Source organism: Girardinichthys multiradiatus, chromosome 23 (assembly GCF_021462225.1).
Source record: "Girardinichthys multiradiatus isolate DD_20200921_A chromosome 23, DD_fGirMul_XY1, whole genome shotgun sequence".
NCBI classification, from domain to species: Eukaryota; Metazoa; Chordata; class Actinopteri; order Cyprinodontiformes; family Goodeidae; genus Girardinichthys; species Girardinichthys multiradiatus.
The window spans coordinates 36496230-36516485 of NC_061815.1; the positions used below are offsets into that span (position 1 = coordinate 36496230).

At 40.1% G+C, this 20256-nt stretch overlaps 1 protein-coding gene across 4 annotated transcripts in view; it reads left to right on the top strand.

The window, feature by feature from the left end:
• Positions 1 to 20042, top strand: part of wu:fb13g09 (ATP-binding cassette sub-family C member 5) — a 34279-nt gene extending 14237 nt beyond the window's left edge. For 2 of the 4 annotated variants that reach the window (XM_047354021.1, XM_047354022.1), the window contains exons 8-29: positions 900 to 1048; positions 1229 to 1336; positions 3041 to 3391; positions 3481 to 3552; positions 3663 to 3787; positions 3878 to 3950; positions 4035 to 4238; positions 4935 to 5060; positions 5384 to 5495; positions 5602 to 5786; positions 6720 to 6866; positions 7673 to 7802; positions 9168 to 9321; positions 12391 to 12519; positions 12707 to 12893; positions 13823 to 13912; positions 14197 to 14389; positions 14506 to 14665; positions 16702 to 16780; positions 16877 to 16990; positions 17279 to 17443; positions 19037 to 20042. In XM_047354021.1, coding sequence (XP_047209977.1) covers positions 900 to 1048; positions 1229 to 1336; positions 3041 to 3391; positions 3481 to 3552; positions 3663 to 3787; positions 3878 to 3950; positions 4035 to 4238; positions 4935 to 5060; positions 5384 to 5495; positions 5602 to 5786; positions 6720 to 6866; positions 7673 to 7802; positions 9168 to 9321; positions 12391 to 12519; positions 12707 to 12893; positions 13823 to 13912; positions 14197 to 14389; positions 14506 to 14665; positions 16702 to 16780; positions 16877 to 16990; positions 17279 to 17443; positions 19037 to 19132 — 3149 coding nt within the window. In that variant the 3' untranslated portion in view covers positions 19133 to 20042. Of the gene's footprint in view, positions 1 to 899; positions 1049 to 1228; positions 1337 to 3040; positions 3392 to 3480; positions 3553 to 3662; positions 3788 to 3877; positions 3951 to 4034; positions 4239 to 4934; positions 5061 to 5383; positions 5496 to 5601; positions 5787 to 6719; positions 6867 to 7672; positions 7803 to 9167; positions 9322 to 12390; positions 12520 to 12706; positions 12894 to 13822; positions 13913 to 14196; positions 14390 to 14505; positions 14666 to 14977; positions 15083 to 16701; positions 16781 to 16876; positions 16991 to 17278; positions 17444 to 19036 lie in introns of those variants that run through there. The other 2 variants (XR_007036396.1, XM_047354023.1) reach the window with 2 other exon arrangements.
• Positions 20043 to 20256: the final 214 nt, after the last annotated feature.

Below are 20256 nucleotides of genomic sequence, written 5' to 3' on the forward strand. Positions count from 1 at the left end.
AGCGATTATAAGCAAGTGCTTATTTCCTGTTCTGGTGCTTTTCTGAAGAATCTTGCACTGTTTTGTTCTTCTGTGGGTTTCTGTTCACTGTATTTGAATAGCAGTCACCTGCAAACGACAGGTGTGACATTACTGCTTCACCCCAAATTATTGCCCCAGTATCTTTCAAAGCTGTTTTCCACCTATATGAACTGACTGAGTATTTTTCATGTAGACTTTGTGGTTATGGATAAGGATCTTTTTCCCCTTTCTAATCGTTCTCCAAATTAATCAAGTGGGACCCAGTTTTACTGCTGTTCTGTGATGACCTATTACAGTGATAAATAATGGGTATTCACTTTAATTACCGTTGAGCCTTAAGGGTTACAGAGCCAGTCCTTTCAATTAGTATCACCATTACATGGATAATCAGAGTTTTTGGCCTGGATGTATGACTCATTCTCTGCAGTTCACACAGACATGTATCTAAAGGGAATCCAAATGGGGAATAAGATGTACCGGGAGGACTTGGAGGAGGGAGTTCTCATATTTCACATACTGTGCCACTGGGGCTTAAGATGCTCAAGCTTTTTGTTTCTATGTTGGCACCCCGTTCGCTGGGTTAACAAAGCAGCCAGCCTATACATTCAGAAGATACAAACATGGAGGAAGGGGTCAGTATTTGGGCATTAAGCCCAGAGAGTTATCAAGCCTCAGCAGGTTTTAAGCTCCCACTAGAGAGAGCTCTTGTCCTCCCACTTGGCTCTGCTTTTCCATGCACGCTGTGCTGGTTAGTGGCTCTAGGGGTTCTGTTGATTGAACGTTCATTGGAGGACCCTTTGGGAGTGTCTCCACCCCTGCTTTACGTTTTTTTTTTTCTGTCCTCTCAGTCATCTATCTCTTTCATGTCTCATCCACAGAAGTGCGATCAGAAGAGAGGGGGATACTGGAGAAAACCGGGGTCGTCCAGAGTCTCACAGTGGGTGTGGCTCCCATTGTAGTTGTGATAGCAAGCGTGTGCACTTTCACCCTGCATATGGCCTTGGGCTATGACCTTACTGCAGCTGAGGTATTCATACTAAGGGAATCTTTCATAAACATACGGTAACATTGTCAGCTTTGCATGTGGATTGTTTTTAAACAGCTCTTTCACTGTCTTCTGAATTACACCAACGGTGTATTTTTATGTTGATTTAGAAGGCAGAAGCCAGAAAAACATGCTGCAAGTAATTTTTTTATTATCCTTAAGGCTTTCACTGTGGTTGCTGTTTTCAACTCCATGACTTTTGCCCTGAAAGTGACACCTCTAGCTGTGAGATCATTGTCGGAGGGGGCTGTCGCAGTCAAAAGATTTCAGGTGAGAAAGACACAAAGATCTGCTGAATATACACAATGCCTGTGAACACAAAGTAATGTATAATATTGAAGTGAAAAGTGTGCAAGCTTTGCAATATTTTTTCAAATAAAAATCTGAAAAGTGTGGTGTGTATTTATATTCAGCCCCTTTCATTCTGATACTCCTAAATAAATTCAAGTGCAACTAATGGAGCACTCCAGACATCTTGGAGATAAACGTTGTGGGGAGTGTAAGGCAGGGTTAGGTTATAACACAGTATCCCAGGCTTTGAACATCTCACGGAGCTCTGTTCAACCCATCTTCCAAAAATGGAAAGAATATGGCACAACTATAAACCTACCAAGATATCCATCTAAACTGACAGGTTGAGCAAGAGGAGTGTTAATCAGAAAAGCAGCAAAGAGGCCTATGGTAGCTCTGGAGGAGCTGCAGGGATTCATAGCTGAGGTGGAGAATGTGATGACAGGACAACTTTAGCCACTTTGTTCAGTCATAAACATGATTTGGTCCACCAAGATTACGGGCCCTGTGTGCTTACACAGCATTCCCTTTGATTGCAGATCCAAAGGTGCGTTGTTTACAACTCACAGCGTTCACCTGAGCAATGCGTAAGAAGTGTGGGTGACTTCCTGAGGGTAAAACCCTTAAGGGCTGACTTTATGTCTCCAACCTTGTACTGGCTATTCACATCTATTCAGTTCTTTAAATACATGCAGTTAATATATTAAAGTTGTACGCCATCTTCAACATGATTTTATTTGCATCAGATTCTGCTGAGCAAACTTTCTCTAATCAGAAAGACTTTGGAAATTGATGCAGTGTGTCTGCTCTCACTGCACAGACCGCTGTTATTTCTGCAGATGTCTTCGCTTTTTGTGTGTCACACTCGTTCTACAATGTTGTGTTGTTGCTTACAGCTCATAGTGGTTATAGGTTTGTGAGAGCCAATGATCAGGTGCAGTTTTGACTGTTATTTGTTTAAAAAAAAATGAATCCATGTGTAATTTCCCTTTGACATACCCACTACTTTGTTAGTCTGTTACATTAAATCCCTATAAGGTACGCTGAAGTCGGTCAGTTTAAAGTCAGAATGGGAAAAAGTTCAAACAATGTGAATAATTTCGTAAAACACTTAAAAATAGCATGCTACATATTAAGTTTAGGCAGGTTTAGGCAATTTCTATTAGTTAAAAATCTAAAATTAACTTAGAATGTTGGTTTTTGTGAGAATCTGCAAGAGGCCTCTTAGAATAACTAAAAAGGTGATCCTGCAGCTAAAGTCCTTTCCACCCACACCACATACTGACATTTTTATATAGTTTTTTCCAACACATGGTGAAAGTCACATATTAATGAGAGAGGGTACGTAGAGCCAGCTAGGGTTAAGTAAGCAGACATTTTTGCCAAAGATGCACCAGAGGGTCCAAGCTCCTCTCTGAATTCACTCTCATGCATGAGTTACAAAGTGCTGGAGAGCTTAAGGACAGGCCAGAGTGTACTTAAAAGCTTTAGGCTGTGTAACGCAGTCATCAGTGTGGCACAAGTAATTTATTATGTAACAACAGTCATGATAAATCTCATGTGAAGAAACTTTTTGTCAACCATAAAAGAGAAACTGCAATAAATTGCACAATATTTTTCAAACGCTTTTACAATTTCATCATGTTTAGCCAATAGTGAAACCTATTCTGTTTAACTCTGCAGCGGCTTTTCATGATGGATGACAGAGAGAGGATATTAGCCAAAACAGAGGATCTCAGAAACGCAGTGGAGTTTCTTGATGCCACGCTGGCCTGGGAGAAGGCGCGCCCCCCTGCAATAAAGTCAAATCCGCCTCCCAAGAAGCGCAGTGGAATAAAGCGGGTGCTGCGCAGGGAGAAGCTTAGCCTGTACATTTCCACAGACAACAACAAGGCAAACCAAGATGGGTCCAACGGGCAAAGTCTCCTCACAAACATTGAGCAGGAGAGCCCACAAAGCACCATTTCCTCCACCCAGAGCATACGGCCGCCGCTGCACAAGACCCTGCACCGCATCAATCTGCGAATCAAAAGGGTGACACCACAAATACATGCACGGGTACGGGGATCTTGTTTAAACAGCTGAACAAACACTAATCTAGATCATGTGATTTCTTATTGAAGGGATCCCTGGTTGGAATCTGTGGAAGTGTCGGAAGTGGGAAGAGCTCGCTTCTTTCTGCTTTACTTGGACAGGTCGGGTTCAGTGGCTTTCCTTCCTTTGTTGAAGCACAATAATCACAGAAAAAGCTCAGAGCTTAGCTTAGTGTTTTCTTTACTTGCATTGTTTTGTTTTTGTACTACAGATGACTCTCGTAGAAGGTAGAGTTGCTGCATGTGGTGGCTTCGCTTATGTTTCCCAACATGCCTGGATCTTCAACGACTCCCTAAAGGAGAACATCCTGTTTGGAAATGAGTTTGACTTAGACAGGTAAAATTACATTTTGAGTTGCAGTAAATAATATCTTAAAATAACATTCATAGTATCTCAGATTTGTTTTTACATTTGTTTTTATTTCAGATACAATGCAGTGCTGGAAGCATGCTGTCTTCTCCCAGATCTTGCAGAGCTTCCATACGGAGATATGACTGAGGTCTGTGTATTTTCTCACTTACAAGTACCCTGAATTTCATTTCCTAGATGTCAGGGAGCGCTTAGTTTGATATTTCCCATGTAGATTGGAGAAAGAGGTGCCAACCTGAGTGGCGGGCAGCGTCAGAGGGTGAGCCTGGCGCGTGCTCTCTACAGTGACAGACCCATACTACTCCTGGATGACCCACTCAGTGCAGTCGACACCTGTGTGGGTTCACACATCTTCAGCAGAGCCATTCAGGGAGTGGCCAAAGGCAAGACAGTGCTGTTTGTAACCCACCAGCTCCAGGTCAGAACCATCTATGAACTTTGTTTTACTAGGTGCCCAATGCATTTTTTTTTTTTTTAAACCAAATATACACTAATAATAAAACACAGTAAATAAAGTTCACATTTATATCACACTTAGGGAAAAGTATGAAAAGTGCTACACAAGTAAAATGTAATGTATGTTTTATCAGCTACACAGCAGACATACCCAACTCTTGTTTCCATTTAAATTTGTCACACATGATATGAATAACTGACAAATTGAGCTTGTTTTACCTTAAAAGGTTGTGTGATTTACCAGGACAGTGGCAGTCTAAAGTCATGCTACTTTAGCTTTAGCCAAACATCTCTCTTTCTGACTGCCAAGCGAGGGGACTTGTTTCTTCCCTCTGACATTGACTGAAATAATGGCGAGGGTAAAAGCTGAACTCCAGGTGCATGCAGGTTTGGCCTCCTTTGTAGTCTGACTACCTGGTGATCATTTTTGGCAGACAAAGCAGTTGGTGCAACCAAACTTGACTGGGACTTGAAAATCATCTTCATGGAACGTATCATCCAGAGTACAAGTTCAAAATCTTTATTTATGTCCCGATTTTCCAAACGTACTAAAACAACCCTCTGAATTCAAATCGTCCTACCTACCTTTTTACATACACATATTTTACATGCCAGTACAACAAAACCTTTACCCTTTTCTAATTTGTTTCCCTCTCAGTATCTGCCTGAGTGTGATGATGTCATCCTGATGAAGGACGGGCAGATTGTTGAGCACGGCAACCATGCACAACTAATGAGTAAAGAGCGTGACTATGCCACCTTATTCAGCAGCATGCAACAGGAGGTAAGGCCAGGACCATGTGAGGAACAAAGCGTGCTCCTTTGAATAAAGGATCTTTGCCCCCCCCCCCAGCGCACAGCAACGCTGAACATTACAAGCTGAATAATGCATGAGTACAGTTAGACAGGCCCAATAGCAGGGAAATGTTAATGTACACAAGATCTTTCATTATTTATGTACGAATTGTTTCGCTGGCGAGCTGCAAAAACACCGTGTCACTTACTGTATATCTCTGTTTAAATTCAGGGTGGTATTAATGGCGCTGAGCTGATTTTGTGGAAGCTTTTTGTCAAATCTGAGCTTTTATTTTCATATTTTTCTTCTAGAACGTGGTAAAAGAGAACTTAAAGAATAAACAGAGAAGGGAAGGTGTAAAAACACCTGACAGTGCTGCTGGTGTTGCCTGTGTCGGACTAAAGGTGGAAAGCAATAACAGAGGTGAGAGATGCTGTCTTTTTTTTTAATCCAACACATGTGTGTAAAGCTCCATGTTGATTTATATTAAACAGATTTTTCCTGGCCTTGTTCTTGTCTTTTGTTTCAGAGCAACTGATGAAAGTAGAGGAAAAAGGCTCCGGTGCAGTCTCCTGGTCTGTGTATGGAGCATACATTAAAGCAGCAGGAGGTCCATTAGTGTTTGTCATCAACATCGTCTTCTTTCTATCCACAACTGGCAGCATAGCCTTTAGTAACTGGTGGCTGAGCCACTGGATCAGGCAGGGTGGCGGGGTAAGTTAGGAGGCATCTCTTATTCATGGTTTTCACCATTATTTATAAATAGCAGTTGAAAAATGCATTTGTATTGAGTCCTCTGAGGGGTTCGCTGAACAACAGCTCTTTACTTCCCAGTTTTCTAAAAAATCTGTGGAAGGTTTGACTATTAGACTGCTCCACCTGAGCTGTGGATCTCTGCAGCTCTTCTAGAGTTATAATAGACTTCCTGGCTTCTTCTCTGTGCTCTGTGAGATGTTCAAAGCTTAAGATACTGGTTTATTACCTAACCCTGCTTTAAAGTTTTCCGCAATTTTATTCCAGACCTGACTTGGTCCCCATGTTGCTGTTTGTTGGATAATGTTGTAACAAACCTCTTTATTCATTTGGCGACTTGAAAAGACAATTTGTATCACTGTATTTATCCAGGGGTGTCAGAGTAAAAGGGACTCAATAAAAATGCAGTCCACACTTCTCAGAATTTTACTTAGCATTTCTGTATTACATAAAATCCCAATAAAATACATTGAAATTTTTAATGCGACAAAATGTGAAAAATGTAAAGGGGTAGGAATACTTTTGCAAGGCAGCGTAGATACCTCCCTTAAATGTGTGTTTGACTCACAGAAGAAAACTAACTACTCTGCTTCAGTGAGTTGTGGCAGCAGACTGAGCATTAATCTGAATGTGCATGATTAAAAAAGTAACAGCACATCGGTAAACCTAATTAAAAACAACCACGAGCAGTTGAGAAACAGATGTGCAGCAAAGCAAGGAGTCGACGCCGTCGAGGGGATGTGCTCCGAATAGTAAACGTCATCAGGCCGGCTGGATTTAATGTACTTTTTTGAAAGCCAAACTGTGCTTTTCTCAATTTCATTAGGGAGCAAAATGGGGAATTATTCTTTATTTTTCTCAGTGTTTGTAATTTGTTGCTCCGTCTGCCCTCAGAACACATCATTAATCTCGGCGAATGAAACGATGGAGAGCAACAGCATGAGGCTCAACCCCCATATTCAGTATTACTCCACTGTTTATGTCATTTCCATGGCAGCTGCATTATTTCTGAAAACTGTGAGGGGATTGGTATTTGTCAAGGTAAGCATCTTGAAATCATTCTCTTTCACTGATGAACTTTAACGTAATTTAAAAACTTCACATATTATTGGTGTTTTACACTTAAATGCTCCCCTATAATTGTCATTTTTCATGCTCACATGGGTGCGGCACCATAATGGAAAATAGCTGCGGGCCAAATCCATTTAGTATTTGTCCACTGCTGCTTTTCACAGCTTTGCAAAGGCAGTGTGTGTCTGTCTGGGACTGAATAAAAAAAACAGAAATCAAGTAAAGTGTTTGTGCTCATGTCAGTGCCCCCCCTCGGGTGCACGTCCTCTTTTTCACGCTAACCCATCCAGACACTCCATTGCAGAGGTTAGTCCCCCAAGTTAATGCGTGCCACTTGAAATTGCTAATTTTTCAAAGATGGATGATGTTTTTTTACCTCTAGCTGTGATGAGATCTTTGTGAGTGCTAAATATTCCATTAATAGAATTAATTTGTTCTTTGCTGCCACATGTAATTTCTGTCCAATCGGTGAAATGTCTTTTGCGAATTGGGTCGCAACCTTTATGTAAGCCTCCCAGAAACTCATTATAAATCTGGATTTGACAGCCCACCCTTTGCGCAAAAGGAAAATAGCCACCCAGGTCCTCACATACGCTCAGCATATGGAGAGCTGGTGTTCGTAACTCTGCAGCCAACATGTGGCTGCCGCTGCATTGAGCGACTCGATCGCTGAGTGATTCCCCTGTAACCGATGATTGCTGCTGCTTGCCTGTTCAAGTTGCTTGTTTACACGTCAGGTCTCATGTTCAAACATGACTTTTTGTCTGTGTTGACAGTGCACGGTGAAGGCCGCCTCGGCTCTCCATGACAAGCTGTTCAGCAGGCTCCTTCTCAGCCCTATGCGGTTCTTCGATACAACGCCTCTGGGTCGCATTCTGACCCGCTTCTCCAGGGACATGGACGAGGGTGAGCCTTGATTTGTCTTGACTGAGAACCTTTCCCTCAGGAGAGCTCTCAGTCAGTGAAGTCACCGTGGTTGACAAGGTGTAGTGCAGAGACACAGTGTGATTTGGCAGAGTATTTTTCCCTTGCGAGTTGCTCTCTATGATCCACGTCACTTGTCTTTGCTTCACGCGTCAATCTTTTTGTTTGGTTTTTGAGCGTTTTCATCAGAAACCTGCAGTTCTTCTATCACTCTTTCACTTTTTTTATAAAAAATGAAGTATTAAGGCATTTTAGCTTTAAATAAAATTAAGAAGACGTGCAAATACAGTCCTGGTACAAACCAGGTGTGTTTTTAACGGAATTCCAGAGATGGAAGACATCAGCAATATAGAAGCAACTGTTGCTGCCTATCAACCTGGGAAAGGGTTATTAGGTCATTTCCAAACAAAATTAAGTTGAAAAGTTAGAAAAAAAAATTAAGTATTCATCTCAGACTTTACAGGCCTCAGTTAGCATGTTAAATATTAAAGTTCATGACAGAACAATTGGTAAAAGACTGAACATGTAACTTGTTTTGGAAGAGTTACTTTGATTAAGCCTCTTCTCTCTGAAAGAAAATGGAAGCACAACTTAAGTTTGCTAGGTTACTTCTGAATAACCCACAAGACTTTTAGAACACTTTAATCTGGATAGATGAAACTGCATTTTATTCAAAACAATACCCAACATTATCAGCACAAGTGCCTCAGGTCATCAGTCAAGCATGGTGGTGGAGGGGTGATGATCTGTACTTGTTTTGCGGCCATTGAGTCGTCAGCCACGACCCAAACTGGGTCATCACAGGATATTGACCTTAAAAACATCTACAGCAGAATGACTGCAAAATAAATGAATCAGACTACTGCAATGGCCCAATGAAAGTTTACACCAAGACCCAAATAAATGCTATGGTGGCATAAACAATGGTTAAAAAAAAAAGAAGCTGGGCTGATGTGCATCCACAGTAATCTGAAAGACATTTTTCACACAGAAAATAACAACTTCACTGCTGAAGTTGGTTCTGCAAGCCTTTGAATAAAATCAGTTTATTCATTTCATACTGTACTAAACAGCACACAAAAAACAATTAAGTCATTTCCCAGAGATCCACAAATAACTGCGTGAAAAAGTTTTAAACAGATCATTTAAAACAGAAATCAAGTGAGATTTTACATTCATAGAAGCTTTCTTCTTCCCGTGGCTGAGAATTGTATTATTATTGGTCAAAAGTTGTTAATGACTAAGAACCAAACTGGTTTTCAGTCGTTCAGAATGCACATGAACATGCTTTCCCAAACATCTGCACCACTGTGGGCCTCTGATCTGGTTTCTTTCTCCTCTTCACAGTGGATGTGCGCCTGACCATGCAAGCTGAAATGCTGCTGCAGAACCTGACTCTGGTACTGTTTTGCCTAGGGATGGTGGGCATGGTCTTCCCCTGGTTCTTGATCTCGGTCCTGCCCTTGGGTGCCTTCCTCTGCGTCATCAATCGTGTCTCCAGGTCAAACTCTTATCTATTTCTTGTAAAGATGGCTGATATAAGGCAATGAGTTCATAAGTGAGGTTTTCAGGGAATCTTCCTCACTGGCAGCTGCGTGTTTTATTCCATATGTGGTTGATGGCAGTGAATACACTGAAGTATGTAGAAAATAAGAGACATAGCTAAAAATAATTATAGACTACTGTATCTGGGACATAAATGTTTTCTATGATGTTTTATCTTGTGCACATTTTATTATGGGGTCAGATTATAACATAGATTTGGAAAAAACCTAAATATTTGCAACAGTGCTGCTGCAATAACCTCTAAATGACCATCAGTAGCGTCCGATTTAGTTTTTTTACACCGTCTGTTCAGTGGTACATTTTGCAGGACTCCCTCTAGAAGATCTAATGACTGCCCTGGTCATTGTTTATGTTATCACAGCAGTTTTGCAATAAAGTTGAATCCACAAGGTTGAAAAAAAAAACTGTATACAACGGTGTACATCAGAATAATGTTGTTTGCTTTTTGAATAAAATCAGGAACAAGATCAAATGCGTTAACTTTTTCACATTTTATCAACCATAAACTACAGTTTATTAAATTAGGATTTTATGTGGTGGAGCAAATAAAGTAGTTCATAGTTGGTCAGTGAAAGGACAAGGATACCTCCTCCCTGTTCTTGCTGTAGAAAAGCAGTCCCACAGCATGATGCTGCCACCACCATGTTTCACTGTGGGGATAACGTGTTGTGACTGGTGTGCAATGTCCAGTTTTAACGGCTATATTTACTGAGATTAAATTACACACAGGAATTATTTTAATGAAGGTGCTTGATTTTTCTTTTCTTTTTTTTTTAGGGGTTTTGTAATATATGGAGCTGAATACAAATGTACTGTTCAAAAACCTTGAATCACTTTCTTTTTGTTTTGCAATTATAAGCTACTTTATGTTGTGAAGTGTCTTCACAACTCTTCCTTTCCATATGTTTTATCTAATACCTGGATTTTTGTATTTCTTTAATCAGATCTGACTCCTGCTTGTCTCTTCAGAGATCGCCTTAATTAACAAATATCTACATTTTGAGACGCTTAATTGGTGTAAAATGCAAGTGGAATTAAATATAAGCTTTGATAAACAGCAGACTTGAACTGATTCCCAATGGTTAATGAAAAGTAGCGATAACCCTCGGCACCACTGGTTAAAAAGGACCATCTCATAAGTCTCTAAATCCCAGGCAACATATGGATGGATGTTATGTAAAAGTGGATCTCCCATTGAAATTACACACTTTTAAAAATGCTTTTTTTTTTTTTATGGATTTCTGAAGTGAAACTGCCCATGGCATAAACATGTTTGTGTGCATGGCTGCCTGGAAGGGAGCAAGTGTCATGTTCTTTCCTCATCTCCTCACAAGCTTTTATGAGGAAGCCAAATGATTCATGCGAGACTTGTAATTCCCAAACACTCTCTTTCTGTCTTGGCAGCCAAAAGTAGACAGAACTCTGCCTTTGTCAGTAAACCTCTTCTCCCCTCACTTCTGCGTCAAAAACTCTTCTGTCTACAAAGACTAAGGCTTGTTGTTGCGTACTTCGCAATCAGTGGTGAGAAAGAAGCAATCAGGAAAACAAATCCTGTGTTTTGGGGTATATCCCTCTCCGTGCGTCGTCTCATCATTACCTGTCTGCAGTGGCATCATTAGAGCTTCACAATTTTTCACTCCTTTATTCGCCAATTTTCCATTGCCTCCGTCCTCTGTTGTATTTCTGCATTAAGATGACAACGCGCCTTTTAAAGATTTTATAAATCCTCCATATTAATTCAACCGAAATGCGCTGTCCATTTATTTTAAAGTGGTTTGAATCACTTTCACAAAGCTTCACAATTCATTCAGGTTTTAAGCTTCCCTCTGTGCTTTGCTTTCCATGATTCACCGTCGATTTTGTGCTACTCCTTTTTCTACATTTTGTCACATTTCTACCACAAATGTGAATGGGTTTTATTGGGATTTAGTGTGAAAGGACCACACAAATAAGTGTAAAGTTTATTATAAATGGTTTTCAATTATTTGACAAACAAGAATCATAGAAGTGTGGTGTGCATCTGTATGCTACCTTCTTTCCTTTATACCCCCTAAATAAAATACAGTGCAGCCAACTGACAACAAACATGGTGGCAGCGGCATGTCGCTGTGGAGATTCTTTCTTCAGCAGGCACAGGAAGAGATGCGGGTCAGAGTTGATGGGAAGATAAACGGAGCTAAATACATTTAATTCCTGAAAAAAACACGCTAGCTGCTGGGATGTTATGTGATAGACCAACACGGTGCATAATTATGAAAAGGAAGGAAACACATACATTAATTTTTAAATTTTTTGCTAATAAAAACGTAAAAGTGCCAGCTTTACATAAGTGATGTTTCATGCTCCGAGAGCCGATGCTCTGTAGCGAATCAGAATCATCGACTGAGAGTCGGCTCCCTGTTTTTTTCCTTTTGCTGCTTAGTTCTCTCAGTGCTAAGCCCCAGATCTGCTCAGCATGCACTTAAAACGTTAATACTGTTTGCTGGAGTTTGGTTCTGGTTGTGTTCTTTGGATTTGTTTGCAGTATTTTGTTAAATTGTGCAATAAAGAAGTTTGGTTAAAAATGTGAACAAAAGTCAAAATGGTGTTGTAGCAGAATGCACAAAATTAGGTAATTACAAGGCTCCTCATAAAAACACTGAATGCAAAAGGGTTTTCAACACACAAATCAGCTCTGTGAGAAGAGCTGAATGTCCCATCACTACTTTACACATTTAGAAAATGAGAATTAAAAAAATCTGGACTTTGGACAATTGTAACACATGAAGATACTTTGATCTAAACCCTTCCATTGTTGCTCTGGCTGCGTGATGAATGCTGTGTTTTCAGACTTGATGATTGAGGTGGATTTTCATGGGAGTTCAGAAAAACAAACCCAAGTGGTATAACAATTTCATGCTTCTCTGAAGCCATAGTTTTAATCATCATTGTGGTTGTCGTGCTTTACTAAAAACAATTAGTTCATTTCAAGTTAAAATAAAGTACTATCACTGTCTGTTTTCAGAGTTATGATTTGCGAGCTGAAGCGCCTGGAGAACATCAGCCAGTCCCCATTTACCTCTCATATAACCAGCAGTCTGCAGGGACTTTCCACCATCCATGCTTATGGAAGAGGGCACAGCTTCCTCCAAAGGTGACAGATATCATTAAACTTTAAATTAATCTTATCTCCCCTTGTTGTTTCTCTCTTTGCTCGTCTCCATATAAATATATTAGACCACGTCCTAGTAATTGTGCCCTCAGCAAGCACTGCAGTGCAGAGCCATGCTTGCTTTCAGTTGAAATAAATTTACAACCACTCTCCCTGTCTTTTTTAAAAGATATCAGGAACTGCTGGATACCAACCAGGCCACCAACTACCTCTTTAGTTGTGCTATGCGCTGGCTGGCTGTTCGCCTGGACCTCATCAGCATCTCCATTATCACTGCTGTGGCTCTTCTCATCGTCTTCATGCAGAATCAGATACCTCCAGCCTATGCAGGCCTGGCCATCTCATATGCAGTGCAGGTCTGTGAACAAAAATGTAGAACTTGTGCTTTCTTACTCATATGTAAGCCTCAAATGTGTTAATAGTGGCTTGCAAAGGTAATCATACACCTTGAACGTTTTTCTATTTTCCCACTTTTGCAACTACAAACTTAAATGAGTCGAATTGGGATTTTATGTGATCGACCGGCATGGTGCATAATTGTGATGAGGTCTCTTGGCTGCTTCTCTTGCCCAGCTTTGCTCTCTTTGCCCAGTTTAGGTGGATGGACGTGTCTTGGTAGGTTTGCAGATGCAGGATACTCTTTCTTTATTCAGATGATGGGATTCTGAGAGAGATGTTCCAATCCTGAGCTGTTTTATAACCCGACCCTGCTTTAAACGTCTCCCTGACCTGTCTGGTGTCGTTTTTGGTCTTCATGATGCTGTTTGTTTACTGATGTCCTCTAGCAAACATCTGAGGCCTTCACAGAACAGCTGGATTTATGTTGAGATTAAATGCAACACATGTGGACTGGTTTTGCTAATTAGGTGAACTTTGAAACTGAATTTTATTTATAGGTTTCAGAGCAAAAGGCAGTAAGATACACCACACTTTTAAAATTTGTGTTTATCATTTATCGTTTTTCTTTGACTTCATGATTACGCTCTACTTTGCATTAGTATATTACATAAAATCCCAGTTTAATACCTGGGGGTTTGTTAGAGGTATGAATTTCTTTTCAAGCCACTGTATGTTCAGAAGCTGGTTTGTGTGAGATTTTGGCAGCGTTTTATATGTTATAATCAACACAATCAGGGCAGATAATTGAGATCAATTAGTGAGACTGCAGAGGAGGCATGTCAGCGAATCTCTGCTGATGATGCCTAAACAGGCAGTGCTTTAAGGTGATTGTTGTGACAGTGATAATTATTAACCCTTTAACTCTCTGCTTGTGTTTCACCTCCAGCTGACCGGCCTGTTTCAGTTCACAGTGCGGCTGCTCACCGAAACTGAAGCTCGATTTACATCAGTGGAAAGAATAAATCATTATATAAAGGTAAGTGGCTTTAATTCGTTCACAGCAGTTAACCAGAAGGACAGAGCAGATTTAGTCAGGGTAGCTGGCATTTCCGTACATGTTTTTGTGTTGTGTGCATGTGATCACACATGCCTTCACACTCCATAGCACATGACAGAGCTTGTCACAAAAACCACAACTTCTTCCTATTTAGTGCAAAAAAACCTTATAGAGCAAAAATCAGTACAGATCAGTTGGGGGGGCTTGCTCCTCTTCAGAAATTCAGTGATTCATAGCAGATACCATCGCTTTTCTTATCTCAGAGTCTTGACAGTGAAGCACCCAGGCAAAGTCTTGAGGCGGCCACTCCTGCCCCCTCCTGGCCTCAGCAGGGAAAGATCAGCTTCCAGGATGTGAACCTACGTTATCGAGATCATCTGCCACTGGTGCTTAAGAACCTGTCGTTTACCGTTCTCCCCGAGGAGACCATCGGCATCGTAGGCCGCACAGGATCAGGTACGGCTGACCTTCTCTGTTCCTTAGCCAGCAGCCTTTTCAGCTCATATTTATGTCTTTGTTTCAACATGTCCACATTTGTCAGCACAGCATCTTTTTTATGTGTGTGTTTTCAGGAAAGTCCTCTCTGGCCGTTGCTTTGTTCAGGCTCGTGGAGCTCAGTGCAGGCTCTATAATCATTGATGGGATCGATATCGCACAGATTGGCCTGGATGACCTGCGGAGCAAGCTGGCCATCATTCCCCAGGAGCCAGTACTCTTTATTGGTACCGTCAGGTAATCCAGTTACTGTTGCTTTCTCATCAGTAGCTGTGACTCATGCACTATTTTTGGATGTAAAATCAACTTTGGACCAAAAGAGCAAAAAAACTTAATGCTTAAAACTTAAAGTTAAGGCAGGAGGAAGATTAATTTTACCTTTGCAATCAGGTGTCAAAATGTCTGGATGTTCAAAAGGCAGCTCCCTGCTGCCCATTGAAGCCATGATGTGTGTTGTTTCAAAACAGATGTTTTTAACCCATAAACAATGTAGAGTTATTTTTAGGTTCTAGTGGCCTTTATTGTTTTTAAGTAATTTTTTGACTGTAGGTAGACGGGAAATGGTGTGGAAAGAGTAAGGGAGTGCAGAGCGTCAACGAGTTGGGATTTGATCCCGCAACAGCCTGCGTCAAGGACTGAGGCCTCTGTTCATAGGTTGTACGCTTAACCCCCTACACCACCAGCGCCATGTCCACCTGTAATCAGTGTAATCCTGTAGTGCTGTCAAGGTGGATCTCAATAATTTATAATCATAAAAAATGATTGAAAAGTCAATATATTTCAGTAAATAAATTCAAAAAGGGAAACAGAATTATTACACACAGAGTGATATATTTCAGGTGTTTGTTTCTGGTACTTTGGATGATTTTGTCTCACAGCTAATTTAAACTCAGCATTCTGCTTTTTCAAACAATTTACATAAGACCAATAAAAAAGGATCTTGTTTAAGGTTGTTTAATAGCAGGTTTCAGTTTTTCTTCATTTTTGGTGCTGGTGCATCTCATCTTCCTCCTCACTTCTGGCCTAATGAGCACAGCGAAACCTTGGTCATTAAACCAGGTGTTGGTACGTTCAGCAGTGTGGGCAGGTTGCCTAGTCCTGCTGGAAATTGAAATCAGCATCTTCATAAAGCTTGTCAACAGAGGGAAGCATGAAGTGCTCTAAAATTTCCTGGTAGACGGCAGTGCTGACACAGTGAACAGGCAACAGCAGATGACACAGCTCCCCAAATCATCGTTGACTGTGGAAACTTCACACAGGACTTCAAGAGCTTATATTCTGTGCCTCTCCCTTCTTTCTCTCGACTCTGAGACTCTGATTTCAAATGACATGCAGAATTTACCCCAATCTGACAAGAGGACTTTAGACCACTGAGCAACAAATTAAATGATTGCAGAGTTCATTTAAGTCAGGTGTGTGGCAGCAGGAAATAACCTCAAACATGCAGGACAGGTAGCCCTGAGGACCAGAGTTGATCTATTTATTTATAAAATATGAGTTTCACTTTTTGAATTAAATTGTCCATTTTCAAAGTTAACTAATTTACTGAGATGCACATGGATATACAGAATATATAAACATAATTCATCAGTTTTGGTGATCATAGTACTGGTGGTGAGAACCTAAAAACTGGTCAAAACTACAGTAAATGGACAGAGTAAAAAAAACAAAATGTTAGCAACAAACCTGCAGCATATTTGTTATGTTTCAGGTTGAGTAAACATTTGTGAGGGTAGAAGGGAAGAGTAAAAAGGAGATCAGGCAATGGCAAACATAAGATCTGCTTGCAGCTGTTTATTGGCCTCCCAATGCTTGAGAATTTAAAGCCTGTGGATAATTACACTGTAAAATGTATGTTAGCAGCAACTAAGAATCATCGTTATTTAAAATGGTTCAAAGAAATCCAGTCATGCTGATAAACTGGCTGGAGATATGTGAAATGAAAAAAACATATGACCTGGTCTGATCTGCATTGATCACTGAGAGGTCAAATTTAACAGTTTATTAAAGCATTCACAAAGATATTACACAAAGGATCTAAGTTGGATCTCTTTTTATTCTATATCAATTACAGAAATCAATAATATCCAATCGCCTTTAATATAAAATACGGGAACATTATAATGAGTAAGCATCATTCTATTTACTTATGATAATATCAGCTTTAAATACTGAAAGAGCAGGCCTTCATCACGATTTTGAGGTGAGCAGTAGACCACATTGTTGCAATAATGTGACTTATTTCATCGCTGTTATGATTTCTCTCCCACCAGGAGCAACTTAGACCCATGGGATCAATATTCTGATTTGCAGATCTGGGAAGCTCTTGAGAAAACCCACATTAAAGAAATGGTAAGTTATATGATCAGTATATTGTAAATAACACGTTCCATGGCAGCAAACCTTGTGCTCATTGTTTGGTTCCTGTGTGGCTCTGACCCTCCACAGGTCAGCCAGCTGCCTCATTCCATTCAGTCAGAGGTGACGGAGAGCGGAGAGAACTTCTCGGTTGGAGAACGCCAGCTCCTCTGTGTGGCCAGGGCCCTCCTGAGGAACAGCAAGGTGCTGATTGCATTTTGCTGCCATCTTTTATTTACATCTTCAACTTTTTCTCTGGATGAGGGATGATCTCCTCAGGTTCAGTTAATGAGAAAATAGGAGCCTCTTTTTTATCTAATTCTAATGGGATACAAGTGCCACCTAGTGTTGGCCACATTAACTGCACCATTAAGTTAGAAGGCAGGGTGCTGTCAGCAGCACAGAGAGTGAATAATGAAGAGCTGTGCTTTATTGTATCAAGCAGCAACTTTCTAGAGTGTTTCATTATTTCCTCCTCTCTGAAACTGTTAGATTCTTATACTGGACGAGGCAACGGCGGCCATCGACACAGAGACAGATCGCCTCATCCAGGAGACCATTCGCAGTGCATTTGGCAGCTGCACCACTCTGATCGTCGCACATCGTCTCAACACAGTGATGAGCTGCAGCAGGGTCATGGTCCTGGACAACGGCCAGGTGTGTAGAAAAGCGACTGCAGGCTGAAGCACATTTACAAACTGAAGCAACCTTGTGACTTTGAGCTGATGAATGGAAGGTGCTGTCTTTTTCAAAACAACCTGCCGAGCATGATAAAAACATGAAATGTCCAACTTGTGATAACTGGTTCCAACGTCTACCGGGTATATGGCTACATGTTGCAAATATAAGAGATTCTCTGCACAAAATTTGATTCATTTTGATTTTTTACTATGTCTAGAATATATAAAGACACCCTCTCTGATATCTGTATTAGTGTTCAACAGCAACTTGCAGAGTAACAAAAATGCTTTTTGCAGCCATCAACAAGCTTCTGGCATAATTCTGGCTACATATTTGACCCCTTTTCTTATTACAAGAAATTATTAGAGCTTATTTAAATTGGTTAGTTTCCTGGCAAGAAGACCACTTTTAACCATAGTTCAAAAATATATTTAACTGGTTCAGAAGGTTAATATTTAACCTGCTTTATTCATTCTTAAACTTGATTTGAGGTATGTTTGGGATGTCCTGTTTGAACATCCAGTTATGTCCAAGCTTCAAGCATCTCACTTAAAAGAAAATGAAGTAGTTAGGGTGTTTAAGAACAACCAAGGAACCAACAGAGCTCAGGTTTATCATAGAGTAGAAGTTGCTAGAACAGTGAAGTCAGTTTAACATCAACATGGGCTGATGGGGTGCTGATGAAGAAAGAAGCTCCTGCACCAAAATCAAGTCCTTAAAGTTTGACTGAAATTTGTATTGGCCTTAAATTTTATTTAAACTTAATTTAAGAATATTTTAATAATCTTAAGGCGAAATATAATGTTGTTGCAACTTAAATTATCCACTTTTTTTCAAAGAGCCATTACAGAAGATGCTGTAGGCATGAAGGATCTCCTGTGGAGGTCGGTGTTGCAGCAGATCTGAAGAAGCCTCTGACTGAACCCATTCTGTTGTTGTATAACTGTCTTGGGAAGAGGATGCCCAGAGTTTTCCATTATGTTCCTCATTTTATGAAGCATGCATAAGTAAATTAATGATAATGGTTTATGGTCAAAAAAGACAAACATTGAGCTATTTGTCCACAATAACAAGAAGTCATGCTGAGGTCCTGTTTCGCTGGCAGTGGTACCGTTCCACATCGAGGGTGAAATATCTTCTTCAACTTCACCTCAAACATTGATCTCAAACATGCATCAAAACTGGTTTGTGTTATGGATAACACAGGCTAAGATTTAGATTGTGGAATGACCCTGACTTCAACCCTACGTATGAAAATACTATGTATGAAAATGTAATTATATGAACCTAGTTCTAGTTTAAATTATTTATAAAAAGCCCCAGATTGGCATGGCATTCATGCCGATGTGTGTATGCAAACTTCTGACCAGAGCTGCGTCCGAGGCTCAAAAGCAAAGCCAAATGTATGTTATTTACATTTATACAGTGAAAGCCATTCAACAAAACGAAGCAATATTTTCAGCATATTAAACTTTTTTTTTTTTTACTCTGCTACTTGCAAGGTTTCAATAATGTGTTTAGATTCACTGCATTGATACTAATCAGGTTTTATCTGTTCCTCACTCACAGATTCTGGAGTTCGACTCGCCGGCAGCGTTGCTCGCAAATGAAAACTCAAGATTTCGGGCCATGATAGAGGCGTCAGAAAGCAGCCAAAGCAGATAAAATAAAACACTGAAGACGAGAGCCGTGATCCTAAAAAAAATATGCAAATACATCATTTACATCAAGAACGCGTGCACACACACACACACATAATCATGTGAAGGAAAATAATAGGTTGACATCAGTTTTCGAAGTAACTCTGTCTGTTTTTTGCCACATCAAAGACCCAGGGACATTAAACACATCAAGTATCGGTATGCAAATGGAGATTCAGCTAACTCCTTGCTGTGTCACAGGTTATTCCCTAAAGGCCAAATAATTAACTCAGATAATAGCACTTTATGTTTGATGCGGTGCTTCCTTTTTCATTGGAGGTCAGTTATTCAGAGTTTTAGTCTTTTGTTTCTCAAACCTCAGAATGTACCGGTACTGCTAACATATTTAATGGTTTATTTGTATATTGTTAGTTGTGGTAATTATTCAAGAGCATGTTTTAAAGAAAATCACATGTTATTTGTTCCCATCAGACACTGTTTGCTAAAAAAGGCAGTATTTTTGTTTTGTTGCTGCCTGATGATGTAATTTTCTAGCCTTGAGTTGTTAACACTTTCAGGTTTTTTGAAGGAGTCAGCCATGTCAGTGTGCTTCTTATGACTACTACCAAGTACAGTACTGTGATTTGAACTGAGCTAAAGTTTCCAAATGCTGAGGTTTAAAATCTGCACCTTTTGTTTTTCTTTTATTGCTTTATTTGTTGTAGCCTGGAGGCAAAGTACGTTACGTTTTCACAAATCTGAGGATTTTACGTCTGCCTTATAGTGAATTATGTGCTATCAAGAAACAATCAAGAAAAGTGCAATAATGCTTTGATACCTTTTCAAGATTGCCTTTATACACTTGAGATCTTGCAATACTTTTGTTAAATGTCAGATTTTTAATATAATGTTTTTTAATAAAATGTTTACATAAATGAGAGCATTCACTGGTTATTTTACAGTTCTGTGCAGAAATGTATGTGATATTTTTCTGGGGTTTTTTTTCACTTGAATTTAATTTAATAAACCAACTCGGTGTAGTGCGTAATTGTGAAGTAGAACAAAAATGGTACATAGTTTTCAAAATCCATCCATCCTGTCTTCTGCTTATCCAAGATAGTTTCCCAGACGGTGAAAGGTCCAGGAAGG